General features: G+C 34.1%; 1 protein-coding gene across 19 annotated transcripts in view; it reads right to left on the bottom strand.

The window, feature by feature from the left end:
• SORBS2 (sorbin and SH3 domain containing 2) overlaps positions 1-7,505 on the bottom strand; it is an 86,861-nt gene extending 79,356 nt beyond the window's left edge. For 6 of the 19 annotated variants that reach the window (XM_081269766.1, XM_081269764.1, XM_081269767.1 and 3 more), the window contains exons 1-3: positions 7,418-7,505; positions 2,061-2,087; positions 1,701-1,825 (exon numbers count right to left, since the gene is read on the bottom strand). In XM_081269766.1, the coding sequence (XP_081125892.1) occupies positions 1,701-1,825; positions 2,061-2,087; positions 7,418-7,478 (213 nt within the window). In that variant the 5' untranslated portion in view covers positions 7,479-7,505. Of the gene's footprint in view, positions 1-113; positions 753-1,700; positions 1,826-2,060; positions 2,088-7,417 lie in introns of all 19 variants that reach the window. The other 13 variants (XM_081269769.1, XM_081269765.1, XM_081269774.1 and 10 more) reach the window with 4 other exon arrangements.
• Between the last annotated feature and the right edge of the window lie 6,331 nt (positions 7,506-13,836).

The following is a 13,836-nucleotide window of genomic DNA, read 5'->3' as shown; positions in this document are numbered from 1 at the left end:
TTTTCCTTCCTACTTGGAAACAAACAAAGCATTAGTTTTTGTAAGAAGCCCAAACCAAAGGAGTTAGAGTCTCTATTATGCACATGAAGAAGAGATTGGAAAGTGTAATGTACCACCCGGCAGTCTGAGGACTGAGAGGCCGCAGCAACTGCAGACATTTGTTGCTCTTGCTGAGGAGGTATCTTTGTAGTCTCTGGAGGAAGCTCAGGATGCTGTTTGTGGCTTTCAGGATCTTTTCCTGAAAGGGGAGCTATTTGAATGGAAAGAGATGCTGTGTGTATCCCGGGCTCTGGGTTAGGGGGTGGTGAGGAAGGCCTTTTGAGAAATAATGGTACTTCAATAGGTTTGGAGAACTGTGGAGAACTCATGGGGCTGCTACTTCCTAGATCCTGGTTCTGAGTTAGTTTCATGGTAGAAATTCTCCGAGTATGAGAATCTTGTGTATAGTCCTCTTGTAGCAATGGGGTACTGTCGGCGAAGGGAGCAGAACCTATTCTGGGAGCTGTTGGGAGAGGATTAGTGATTTTTTGTGTATATGACATAGTTGTGTTGGATTCTTCAGAATATACGATTGTCTGGCTAGAATTGTCACTAGAATGCATAGTTGTGTGAAGAGGCTCTTTGTTAGTAAAGTATTCTGTACAGGAAGGGGTTTGTGGGTTAGTTATCAATGAGTCTAAAATGTCAGGCTTTCTGTGATTGGTTATCAAGAAGCTACAAGAGCTCTCTTTTCTGGCTGGTGGAAGGGGTGCCTAGATGGCCAAAAGCATCCGGAAAAAGAAATAACATTGAAGGAAAAACAGAGAAAGTCAAAGTTAGTCATGAAAGAAACCTGCCCTTAAAGGTAGAACAATCTCTCTTTTCTCACTATGCTTTACGTTCTCTTGGCTAGATTAAATTATCATTTTCATTCCTATAAAAATTCCTATTTTAGCCAGGAGCAAGGGTGCACATCTATAATCTAGTGGTTTGGGAGGCTGAGGCAGGAGGATCACAAATTCAAAGGCAGCCTCAGCAACTTAGCGAGGCTCTAAGCAACTTAGCAAGATCCTATTTCAAAAGAAAAATATAAAACAGGCTGGAGAATGTATCTCATTGGTTAAGTGCCCCTGGTTTTAATCCCTGATTTAAAAAAATAATATTATAAAGTTGCCTCCATCCACATTCTGGGAAATTATGTTAAAAATGAACATATGTTCTCTTGGCATATTTTCAGACCTCAAGGTCTATGGTTAATTAGTCACATAGTTTTATAATATTTTTCATGCTTGTGGCACAATTTTACTCAAATCTTCAACACAGAGTCCCTTTAGTTTTCAGAGTGAATAGTTGCATAACTCGTATTTATTGAACATATAATGTATTGTTAACCTTATGACTTTGAAATCCAAAACATCAGCTGCCAGCTTCTTAAGAATTAGAATGTATCCTAAACATTATGTTAGAAGATGGCTTACTTTTATGAGCTTAATCAGAAAACAAAACAAAACAAAACAAAAAACCCATAAAAAATATGAAACACTTGTTTTGAACATAAAATTTGTTCTCCTTGTAAATAGAAGTCTGGCAAGCAAAGCAAATTCAAAAGCAAATGTGTATTAAAAATAAAAGACTAAGAAAGAGGTTGCTAAGAAAGAGATTCTAAAGCTTTAACAACCATGCTTTAAAGTAACACAGTAAAGAAGAGTGTGCAGGATTACCTGAGTTGGTGATTTCTTTTCTTGTAGGTTTGGTCGAACACTTCTAAAACCTTTTGCTGCAAGAGAGGAATATGTAGCATCTCCGTTCAGTGTCTCTTGATTTCGATCATTGTAAGATCTCCACGCTTTTATTAAGGGAAAACAAATTGGATACAAAAATATCTGGGTTCACATAAACATTTTTTTTTCAGAAAATTTATTTTTATTTCTAAAATGGAAATATTCTTACTAGAATTTTCATTTAAAATGCATAGCAATATATGAAATTTAAGTTTAACATGAGATCAACAATGTGGCTATGGATATGTATAAAAAATCCTCATAATAAATGTAATAGTTTTCAGAATATCTTTTCTGTACCTGAGTCTGGTGAATGAGAATCACGCCCTGAAAGAAAAAAAAATATTGAAATTAATGCAAGGGTACAATAATTAAACAATCCAGTGAAAATAGTTGGTGAAGAACTATGTGCATAATTTTTGCAGACATTATCTCAGTTCTAAAACTCTGGGTACTTTAAATATAATGAGAGGTTTGTGCATTAATTTTAACTTCAATGGAAATGTCATTTACTAAATAACCATATATATAATTAACACATATATCAAACACTAATTTTTCTCCTCAATAATGCTGCAGCCATATAATTTTAAGATTATTGTTACCCATGAATTTCTTACATGAATTTCTGAATATTGAATTAAAGGATCTAAAAGGATCTGGTTCGTAAATAATGGATGTTTTTCATAGCATTAAATCAAATGAGCAGACCCATAACTGGTAAAAGCCCTGTTGTTACTGACTTTATTTAACTTCTGTGCTAGAGATGAATTTTTTTAATAGTTTGCATTGTTTCTATCAGATCATGAGATACTTTCAAATATTCTGTTACTTTTGAATTTTCTTCCTATTGTTATTTAAAAATCATTTAAATTTAAAATATGAAAGAGCTGTTAAAATGCATTCTATTGTCCTTTAACTCATGAATCTTGGAAAATAAATTTCAGTAGCTTAAATCACTCTTAGTAATGCAGTTGGAAATTGACTCAATCCCATATTTATTATTGATTTTATTGGAATTATGCATTCAAGAATCTTCTGTATGTACATTTGGGGTAATCAAATGTGCCCAATGTGCACATTTAAAGTTATCAATTTGTCTGTGTGGTTCTATTATACAACATGGTTAATTGCACTTAGATATATAAAACCTTGAACTTGGAAAGACTCCTATGGGCATTTAACTATCCAATTCCTTCTACTTGTTACCTGGGACCATTATTAAATTACTATTATTTCAGTGACTTTTTTTTTCTTTTCATGTATAGGGTATAATTATTTTGAACTCTGAACACTAAATTTGGGATGGTAGAAGCATAAATAGTTAGGAAAACCTATTTAATTTTATATATTCTCGTTCTCTCCTTTAGGCAAGGCCTTTCAGACAGATTTTTTTTTTTTTTCCAAATCAAAGGAAGAAAAATAAATATGAATCAGCACAGAGTAACTTAGAATGACTCCAGCCCGGGTGAGTTAGAGAAGACTAACAAATTCCCATTCTTTATAAAACTGAAAAATAGTATGGGATTTTAGCTCTAATGAATGAAAAACTGGAGTCATAAAATGAATACCAAACAGTAAAAATAACTTTAAAGATTCATGCATGAAATGTACTGGATTCTATTTCCAGAATTCGATGGAAGGTGAAGATTGAAATTCGTCATTTAATTCAGTTAAATGATGTTGAGGACTCTATAAAGAAAACAAACATAGTTTAGTGATACAGAGCAATCTCTGGAATTTTGTTTGGGACATTTAGGAAGAGAGATTTAGTAATGACTAGGGTGTCACACACTGTGGACAAAGAACAAATTTGGGGACTTAAGGAAAAAACAATGAATTAATAATGATCGTTATTTATATTATAATTATTTGCTTGAGAATAGGGAGTTTATTTTTCTCTTGGTTTGATAAGATGAAAAAAGAGGGTATGTAGTATGTGCTGAGGAGTGAGGTCATAGGAGCCAGATATGTGGAGGTGCCCAAGGTTAGATGGGAGGGCATACTAAGCTGGTCTGAAGGGTGTGATGTTTTTATGTGAGGTAATCTCCTATCATTGACAGTTTGTAGGGGGCAAACCCTGTTTCTTCACATTGCAGATCACATTGGAGATTACAGGACCCTAAGAAACCATACATGGGAAAATCAGAGGTCAGTCTTTCTAGGCCCAACTATGGACCAGGGTGTGCTAAAGAAACATGAGATATTAATAATGGTGCTCTCTGCTGAAAGGCCTTGCCTAAGAGGGGACAAAACTGTGTAGAATTAAGAGAAAGGAGAAAAGAGAAAAATATCCATGGATTAAAATTTCAGGATGAAGCAATATTTTTATCTAAGTTTATGTTGACGATTTAAGTCTACTTTTAAGTGGGTGATTTTTAAGGATACTGACATGTACAACATTTCAGTTTCTTTAAAGTAAGCCCAATTATAGATATTAAAAATCCCCAGCTCTGATTTGTGACTTTATTGTAGACTACAGAAGTCCTAAAAGAGAAGTTCCTTCCCACATGGACACCATTCACTATAGCTCAACTTTTATATTATCACTGCCAGAGAAACTTGGGAAAGGGAGGACATGCGTATTTTGGAGCAGGTAACAGAAAGTTTCCCAGGTCTGTGTCAAGAGTAAAGAGAATATGGATTCTAAAAATTAAGAAAGTTGAGCAGGTAAATGGCATGGCAGATACACAGGGTGAATAGTTTTGCCCCAGATCTTGAACAGCACTGATGATCATTCACTTGTGAAGAATCAGAATTAAGATTCTAACAGTCAGAACCCTTGGTTTCTAGCGTTCTTTAGTAGACAGCATTGTTTGCCTGAAATGTTAAGAATGACAAAATGAGACTTTGCATCTGAAAATAAACAGGGTCTTTGAGGGTTGAGACTTGTCAAAGCTCCTCACTGGCACAATGGGCTTGTTCTGTGTCCAGGCCTTAGTGGCCGAATACCTGTCAGAGATATTCTTTAATATATTCCTGGTCTGTTATCAGGGATTGGCCCTCAAAGGACCTTCTCAACTTTATGATTCTAACATCAGAGTTTTCATGTGACTGTGTTGGTTGTGCCTATCTGTCACATCACAATCTTTATGTTCAGGTTTTATTAAAATTCCTTTTAACTGATGTACTATATTGACTCTATCACCTATATTTTTCTTGAAAGTTATGAGGACTTTAATCCTTATAATGCATTTCTTTAGAGGGCTCTAGTGCTTTGTACAAATTAAAGTCGACCTTAAATTCATGTCAATTAGTTGCGTGACTCTAAGTACTATAATAAGTCTTTTCATTTATTTTCTTTAGTTATCCTCATTTAATTCTGACAAGGCCTTGTGGATTTGGGAAATGATGTTCTCAGAGAGGCAGGAAAGTGACAATTATATTCTATTTTTTTTTTAAGGAAGAAAACTTGAGGTACAGACAAATTTTTTTTAAGGGCATAAAACACACCGGTGATACTGGCAAGACTATCTCTTGGCAGAGTGGTCCTGTCACGCGTGGCATCCTTTACCAATGTCACCTCAGACTGCCAAAGGTTTTTGATTAAGTGAAAGGTACTTTGGATGTTTCTCTTTAATCATCATTTTGCATCTAGCCTAGGTTTGAAACATTGGTGTGAGAGATGGTGCATTATCCTCTGGGTCTTCACTTCTGATGAGAGGAGGAGGAGACACACTGATGTAGGGGATGAACAGTTGATGACACCTTCGGAGCTTCTGATCTGGAAGGGGCTTGGGGGAGGGGTGGAATCTCGTGTTTGTTTATGGAAAGGTTGTTGAGTTTCAAGAATATTAAATGCAATGAATACTTATTAATTCCCTTTTGATTCACATAAAGACGGTCAAATATATTCTTATGAAAGCTCCCTCAAAATGTGATTGGACACAACAGATGCTGATTTCTTTCTTTAAAATGTATTTAAAACTTCCTTAAACCAGTTAAGATTACTATATGCGTCTGTTTTAAAAATTGCATCCAAAATTCAGGGGACTTTATTCTCTAGAAATCTTACTTATAGTGAGATAAAATATAAAATAGCTCAGAGTCAGTACATAGTCTTATCATCGAAGATTATTTCATATTCCTGAAGTGTTAAAATTTTTCTCCTAATTGGATTGTGAAGCATTGAATCTTTTTCTAACAAGTTGACTAATAGGAAATTGTTCATGTTTAACTTTTGACACTCCAAAATAGCAATCTCTATTCAATCTAATACTGTCTTTTGATGGTCACTTTTATAAATAACAGTAAATTGGCATTGATGGAACAGTGTATCATGCCTCAGGAGTACATCAGTGGCCCACACCTGAGATTATAAAACTTGATAAATGATAGCCATGGTACAGGCATTCCAATTACATAATGGCTCTGGCTTGTATTTTATTTATTTCCCTACCTCCTTTCATTCTTATTTCCTTGATCTATCTAATGTAAATGCCTATCAGTTTTGTAACACCTTTTCATGTTTATAAACACATGAATAAAATATGTACGAATGTATCTAGAGAGATTTTTGAAACCAAAAATGAGGTCATACAACATACATTGCAATACAACCTGAAGTCTTTTAATCTTAACATATTATGAAACTTCCTGGCCTGATATTTGAATTTGGACATTGAAATCCATTTGTGAATTGGAGGTGGTAAATGGACGTGGAATTCTCGATATGAAAGTTTGTTTTTTCTTCAACAAAACTGGGTAGTTTAGGACCTGGTGGCTTTAGAGCTAAGGGCACCTGTAGTATTTAATCAACTTCTAAATGTCTGTGAGTAAAAGATTGTGATATGCATAGTAAGAATTAAATTTATTTAAGAACTTTTTACCCCTTTCCCAATTTTGCTCCAAAACCAGAAACTGCAACTAACAAGCCAACAATGAAACCAACCAACCAGCCATCAGAAGGCTTGGCTATGTTTTGGAGTCTAGGAATAGGGTTTTTTCCTGGGCTCACTGATCTTTTATAACTGCAGCCCCCTCCTGAGGGAGACTGTGCCTGAGGGCTTAGGAAAGTCATTGTTATAAAGAGACTACCTGAGTGAATGCCAAAGTGTCACATCCTCAATAACTTTCTAGGGTATATTTTTATCTGTAGATACACATTAATCTTAACGGGTCAAGATTTTCATATATTTAAAAATATGTATTAGATGGGTCTTTGCTGATTAATGAAAGGGTAAGGCCTTTCTCTCAAAACTAATATTCTATCATTCTGCTTGTAATCTTTGGCGAAGAAGCAAATTAATGAAGATTGGCTTTCCAGAATTTCTTCCTGACCCCTGTATCACCAAAGGAACATATGAGTTATCATAATGAGATATGATGTTACTTTATTTTATGAGATAACAAAAACTTGAACAGTTATTAACGTTTACACTTATTCAACATGTTTTTGGCAAGTGTCTGTTGTTTTTAATTAAATTTTTAAATGTGTTCTACAAGATATCAGTTTCTTTTGACCTTTTATTTTTAGAACATAAACAGCTAGAAGGGATAAAATCTATTCTTGGAATAAGAAAAATAAGAACTCGGGGGCATTTGAAAGGAATTTACAGCCACTGTACTCATCCAAATAAGATCATTCTGGAAAGAAAGAGAGGTCAGGTACAGCCATTCAAGTGTGACATTCTTTCTGTGAGTTAGTGGTATTATACCTGCGGCCAATAGGTTTGGAGAACTTTGAACTCTCTTCACAGATGTTAACGTAACAGACATGGCAGCACGTTTGCGAGCACACCCACCGCTATCTGGAAGCAAAAAAATGATATAGCAGAAGCCAAGGCAACAGAGGAAGCACATGCAAAATCATGCGTTTTAAGTGAAATGTGCCAGACACTCGTGAGGGAGATGAACAGTCAGAATTAGTAACCATGGAGCACATCTGCAAATTTCACACCCATCCCCTAAAATGGACAAAACAAACAAACAAAACCCCCGAGGGGTCTGTCTCAAAAATAGATGCCAATGTTTTAGGAAAAAAACAAAAGGTTTTTTATTTAACATTCAATGTTTTTCTGTTAATGAAAATATAGGCATAGAGCTCAACTGTGTTTATACTATTTAAATTCAATGCATAACTCTATAAACCGTGTAGCTAGCTTTTAGAGTTATGGATTATCTGCTGTCCACAGTTAAGCTCTATAATTATAATATACTTTTGTATTAATCATTTAGGTTTTACTGTCTTGTAGCTTTTATGATTCCTGAAGATAGCTTGAAATAAAACTAATTCGGTGACATTGGCCTGATATACTTGATAATATAGGATTTATAAAGAAACAGCATTATGGGAAACTCCATGTCTTCCCAGAGTTATGGAAATGATTAGCCCAACTAAAATCAGGAAAAACATTGCTCCATACAGTATTAAAATGAGCATATTTTTAAAACTAATTTGTTGCTTTTACACTTTTGAACAATAATCTATATTTATACTTAAGCACATTGTGATGTGAAATAAAATAAGTGCAAATGCATCAGATGTTTTATGTGCTATGAGAAGTTTAGGTTTCTAAATCTGGAAGACAAGTCTCCTACAATTGAAAGGTTAATGTTCTATTTATGACCAAATATGAATTCCATTCCCACATTCCTTTGTATTATAATGTGTGCAGTAATAGCATCCCTTACTCTCCTCATTTTGATCATTAAGTCAGAACAACATTTTGTCTTTTTGAAAACTAAGACGAAAAGAACAAATAATGCAACCATCAACAAGATAATACAATCATCATATTTGTGATATGCTATCCCTATCTATTTTTTTTCTTTATTTCATAGAGAAACATATCCATTTGGTGCATTAGACACGAGAGAACTGAGCTTAGTAATGACACTTGGAAGTAAGATTTGAATTAGTTATTGATAATACTCGCAAAGAATAAGGTCAGCAGAATTCAAAGTTGGTGGAATTATTCTCATATAACTTAACAATATATGTTTAAAGTCACAGTTTCTTAATATAGAAAATAAATAAACCAGAAACCTAACTTGAAACAACATTAGGTGAAAATAAGCCCAATGAATCAAAGGCTATAATTAAGAACCCAAAGAGAAAAACACAAATGATGAAAACTGAAGGTAGCTCCAAGAGAAGCACTGACAGGATTTTAATAAACATGACAAACTGAAAATAGCCAGGAGACAAGCTGTCTGCTAACGTGGAACTGATGTCCTAGGACACAGGGTATCTAGCAGCTAGGGTGGGTTGGGTAGTCAAGGGTGTTGGAACTGAAAACTGATAGCGCTCTCAATCATTTTACTTTGTGGTTCTTTGATTCTGTATATCTGAAAATAAGCAGAGATAAAAACAGAAAATTCCAGAACGAGAAGATCCAGGACCATTGGTTAAACTTAGTGTTTTCGCTGTGGCCTGACAGACACTGTGCTGTCTCCGTACATTCACAGGGACGCTGGGGGCTGTCTCCATTTTTGAGGAAAATATAGTAACATCTGATGGATGCTATGTGAACTGATAACTTGAAGAAGAGCAAAGTTTCTACCTCCTAGGTTGTAACGTCTGTGCCTTTGGGTGACATGCGTCTTTGAAAAACTGAATTGAGGGTGGTTGTCATGTTGAAAACCAAGTGCCCTGTAAAAGTGAGACTGGCCCTGTACAATCTAACCTTACAGTCTGAGAAGTTTTTCAATGCACCACAGCCATTAAAATATCATTACTAAGTAATTGTGGTTATAAAGAATGAAATAAAATTAATATTTTCTTTTAGTTTGCATGACTATTTTGTCAAATGGCTTTTAAGTTGTTAGCACATAAAAACTTATTAAATATTATTAAGTGATTGAATTGTTTGCATCTTCTAATAAATAGAATTGTTAGATATTTCATTTGGCCTCAAAGCTTGATGAAAATAATTACCGAGACATTCTCACTCTGAGCCAAGGAAGTTTGGAAATCTTTGGGCTAAACAATTTATGTGTTTCAGGCAGCTCTAAACTTTGATCAAGTAAATGCAGAATCTGTCTTTGTTACCATTTAATAAAGAGCTTATTTTTTAAAAAGTCAAGGTTATGTGAAATTTAGAAAACAGAGAAATCTATTATAGTGTACTTATGTATTGAGACTTTCTGGTATTTCTTGAGAATATTTTTAAGGACGAAAAATGAGGAAGTTATCTTTTATACATCAGTTCATCTGAAGGAATCCTAATGCTGGTCTCTTCTTCACAACTATTCATGATCTGCAGCCTCTGAGTTAAGATTCTACCAAGACGAAAGACCTCTGGACAAGGTGTTTCCACTGCTAGAGAATACTCACATGGGTAAACCATGTTCAATGAATTATTTGGTGTCTTTTTCTCTCTTTTCTTCAATAACTAATTTCAATGCCTACGAAAATAATGGGTTACAAATTCTGAGTGAAAATATAGCATGCTTTGTATATTTTCCTCCATTGTTTAGATAATTTAGAATGAAAAAAAAAATGAATCACATCCTCCTTGGCCAGTTCATTATGTATTTAATTGAAAGCAAAGATTAGATTTAAAGTAATTTTTAAATTATAGTGACTAATACTTAGATATTTAAGTTGTGATATATCTCTTTAATGATTGCTACATAGATAACCCAGGCCAGTTTTACTTACTAGTTATTTAGAAACTAATTCCTACTTTATTTTGTAAATACAGCAACAACATTTACAATTTTCTAAAATGATATCTATTTAGATCTTTATATACATTTTAAAGTGATGTTTCTATAGCCACATTATAACATTTCTTTGGAGTTTAAAACAAAGGGTTTAAGTAACTTCTAATCAATTTTTTATGTCTAAGTCTGAAAGTCATATTTCACATGCATATATGCTTAAGTAAATTCACCCATGTAAGCAAAATAATCCTATGCAATTTAACATTCATCCAGAATCAGGTTTACTCTATCTAATAAATGAGAGAATGTTTTAGATGGTTGTGGTTATATTTAGGCGGTTCAGCAGTAACTTCGTTCTAGTATGAGACTTAAACAGATTTAACAATTTCTTTGCACCTACCTTTGTCATTAGGGATTGAATTATATGAAAAGAAGATCAATTATGCAGAATATATTGTACATGAATAAAGTATATTTACTTTAATCACATATACATATATATCACAATAGCGCTATAATAAATAGGAAAATCAGCACCCAACAAAATGAAGGATATTGGGAAGTTATGTTCAACTTAAGCCTCCAAAGAGATGCCTCAGATCAATCAGCACATACCACTCCCTCAAATGGAAATGTGCTGATTGAGTTTGGCAACAGAGTTTATCCTAGACCAGCTGAGGGCTCTATGTTCTATTTGATTTCTTTGCTGTCCTTTGCCTAATAATATTTCTTATTTCATTTTCCATGACCAATTTTAATACCTCCAATTCTTGAAATGCCTTTACTTGTTTAGTTTGGAAGAGCATCATTTCTCTTGACATCTAAGCCATGCTTGTCTGTTTTGAGCATCTCCAATACCCTCATCTTGCCTGTTGCTCTACACGTGTCTACAAGCCGGTTGCAACCTCAGGACACAGCATAATCTAGGTCAGTTAGAGCAGGTTTCTGTTAAGGGGCTGCCAGGGAAAGATGGACATAGTATATGTCCCTACAGTTGATCTGGGGATTAGACATTCGTTCTCACTAGTTGGTTATTAATTCTTCCTCTAGGCACTTTGATATTAAGATACAAGCAAAATGTCAGAGAGCTTGATGTGAAAGAATATTTCAAGCCATTTTTTTTTCCTCTGCCATAAAGTGACTGACTGACTAAAATAACTTCCTAGCAGCACTTGCTGGACAAAAGGAAATGACATGGTTTAAATACAAGTAACAAAATTTCAATGAGAAAGTCATTTCCTGAATTACTTAATACTGGTATATAAGACTTGGGTTGGGGAGAAGATGAAATTATAAACCAAAATATCTAAAAGGTAGAAAAAATTATATTTCATATGTACATCCCATGTATCATAAACACTTTTATGATTAAAATATACACCATAAAGTTTGGAGACAATCTAAAAATATAATGCTTATGTCTATATGTGGGTTGTGATTATGAATTAATTAAAGTGACTTTCTATGCATGATGCTTTGACATTCTATCTGCCAACGTTGTCAACATAGAATTTACAGAATGGGAAAGTTTAAATATTTTTCACCAGAGCAACCTATCTTTGAATTTAGTCCATCTTAAGTGAGAGATTTCAAATGTGGGCATACAATACCTAGCATTTTGGGGAGTTAATTTTAAAAGATGATTAGAGAAAAAGAGAGTAAGAGTATGTAATAGAACTCCTTTTGATGGCTATGAAAAGAAATAAAGGAATGAATCTGGACTATATATCTAATCAGAAACTCAGTATCACATTTAGGATCAGAAGAGTGATAAACTAATGATTTGGGGCCAAGATGATATTTAGAGATCAAAGCTAAAAAGTTTAAAACTAATGGAGACAGCATACCTGTATTCATTTTGACCTTGGAGGTTTTGTTATTAAAGTCTTCAGATTTCCTGTAGAAAAAAAATGATGCATAATTTGTTCGCTAGCATGTGGAATAAGATACCATCAGAGTGTACTTTTGTTGTCCTGTAAACCTGTTAGTTAATGTCACATCATCATTAATCTTACTTAAACCAAGGTTTAAAAAGGTTGGTCAGATTTAAGATACCATTCAATTTAAAATTCAATTGTTCTTGATCCTAGGACCATAAACTTATATTTTGGTTTAATGATGGCTGTTTCATGAATCAAAAGAGTGTTCATTTTTGAAATTAAATTTCCTTTACAAATATTTATATGAATGATTTTTGTTCTCTAAACCTGGAAGGATCATCATTGCTTGTTAATTTTCCTCTTCCAGAATTATAAAAGGGACCTTTGACATCATTACAAGAGTGGGTTATTTTCACAGGCCAATTTATCTTAAAAAGCAATTGAGGGGAAACTTCATTAGAATAAATTTTATTTCTTATTTTTTTCTGCATATACAAATAAAGAGGCCCATTTCTTGTTCTGTTTGTTTATTTGTATCATTTTCCCAGAATGCTGCATGTTTTTTAACGCTGGGCCTTACTATTGCCCCTGTGGAAGGAATGCCAATGTAGCCAGGGAGGAAGGCAGGGGTCGGCTCAGGAGCTTTGAGAAAGTTCCTTCAAATGTATTTATTTTAATCTCTCAGTAGCAAAATTCCTAATATGTTAACCTTAAATGGACAAAATAAATAGAAAAGTTGCCTCAGGGGATGTCTGTGACCAAGACTGGGACAGCTTCTAAAACAAGAAGGGATGAACAATTTCCAGAAAATGAGGACTGTAAGGACATTTTCCAAATTCTATTTGATCACTCCTTTTAGAAATAGGCAACATTGTATATTTAAACCTGATTCAGGCTTCAAAACTGAATGTGAACATAGTGTTGGGGCTGGAATAGCACTGACTAATACACACCAAATAGAAGGAAGCCTAAATCCCAGAACACAAACCCTCTTAACATGTAATAATAATGTTTTTATACCAAAGGAGAGATTTAGTGATCAGCACATATTGTGTGAATTCAGACGCAGATGTTTACAAAACATCTGATGCTCAAAAGGTAAAATAGGATTAAGGAGAACAAAGCCAGGCGCCACAAATCCTTGCACTTTTCTTTAAAGTGATGTATCCTGTTACTTTAAAATGTAATTTGTGAGGTTTTTCAACTTCTCATTGTTTTAGATGTCAAAATGTGAAATGACTAACTTCCTAATCAGGCAAGACAGTTTCCAAGCTGTTAAAAGAAGAGCCAGGGTGGCAGAACTCTCCAGAAGAACCTGAGACTGAAAGGCTTCTTGGGTACCTAATAAAAATGCATGATTCTATTTCCCTTATTTGTGCTAAAGCCATTAGCAAATTCATGACTGAGAACTCTTTAGACAATTTAAACTAAAGCGAATCTAATCTCTTTTGTTCTGTTCTGAAAAAGTGTCTTTGATTGTACTTACATAACAAGCACAGATTATTCTGGAAAGCATCAAATTCCTAGAGTGTTTGCAGCCACTAGAAGAATACAGTATTTCAAGTACTCTCTTAAATTGGAATTGA

The sequence above is a fragment of the Spermophilus citellus genome (genome assembly GCF_964194105.1).
Source record: "Spermophilus citellus genome assembly, chromosome: 16".
Classification (NCBI taxonomy): Eukaryota; Metazoa; Chordata; class Mammalia; order Rodentia; family Sciuridae; genus Spermophilus; species Spermophilus citellus.
The sequence above is the reverse complement of the archived record's forward strand: the minus strand, read 5'-3'. Positions and strand labels throughout refer to the sequence as shown.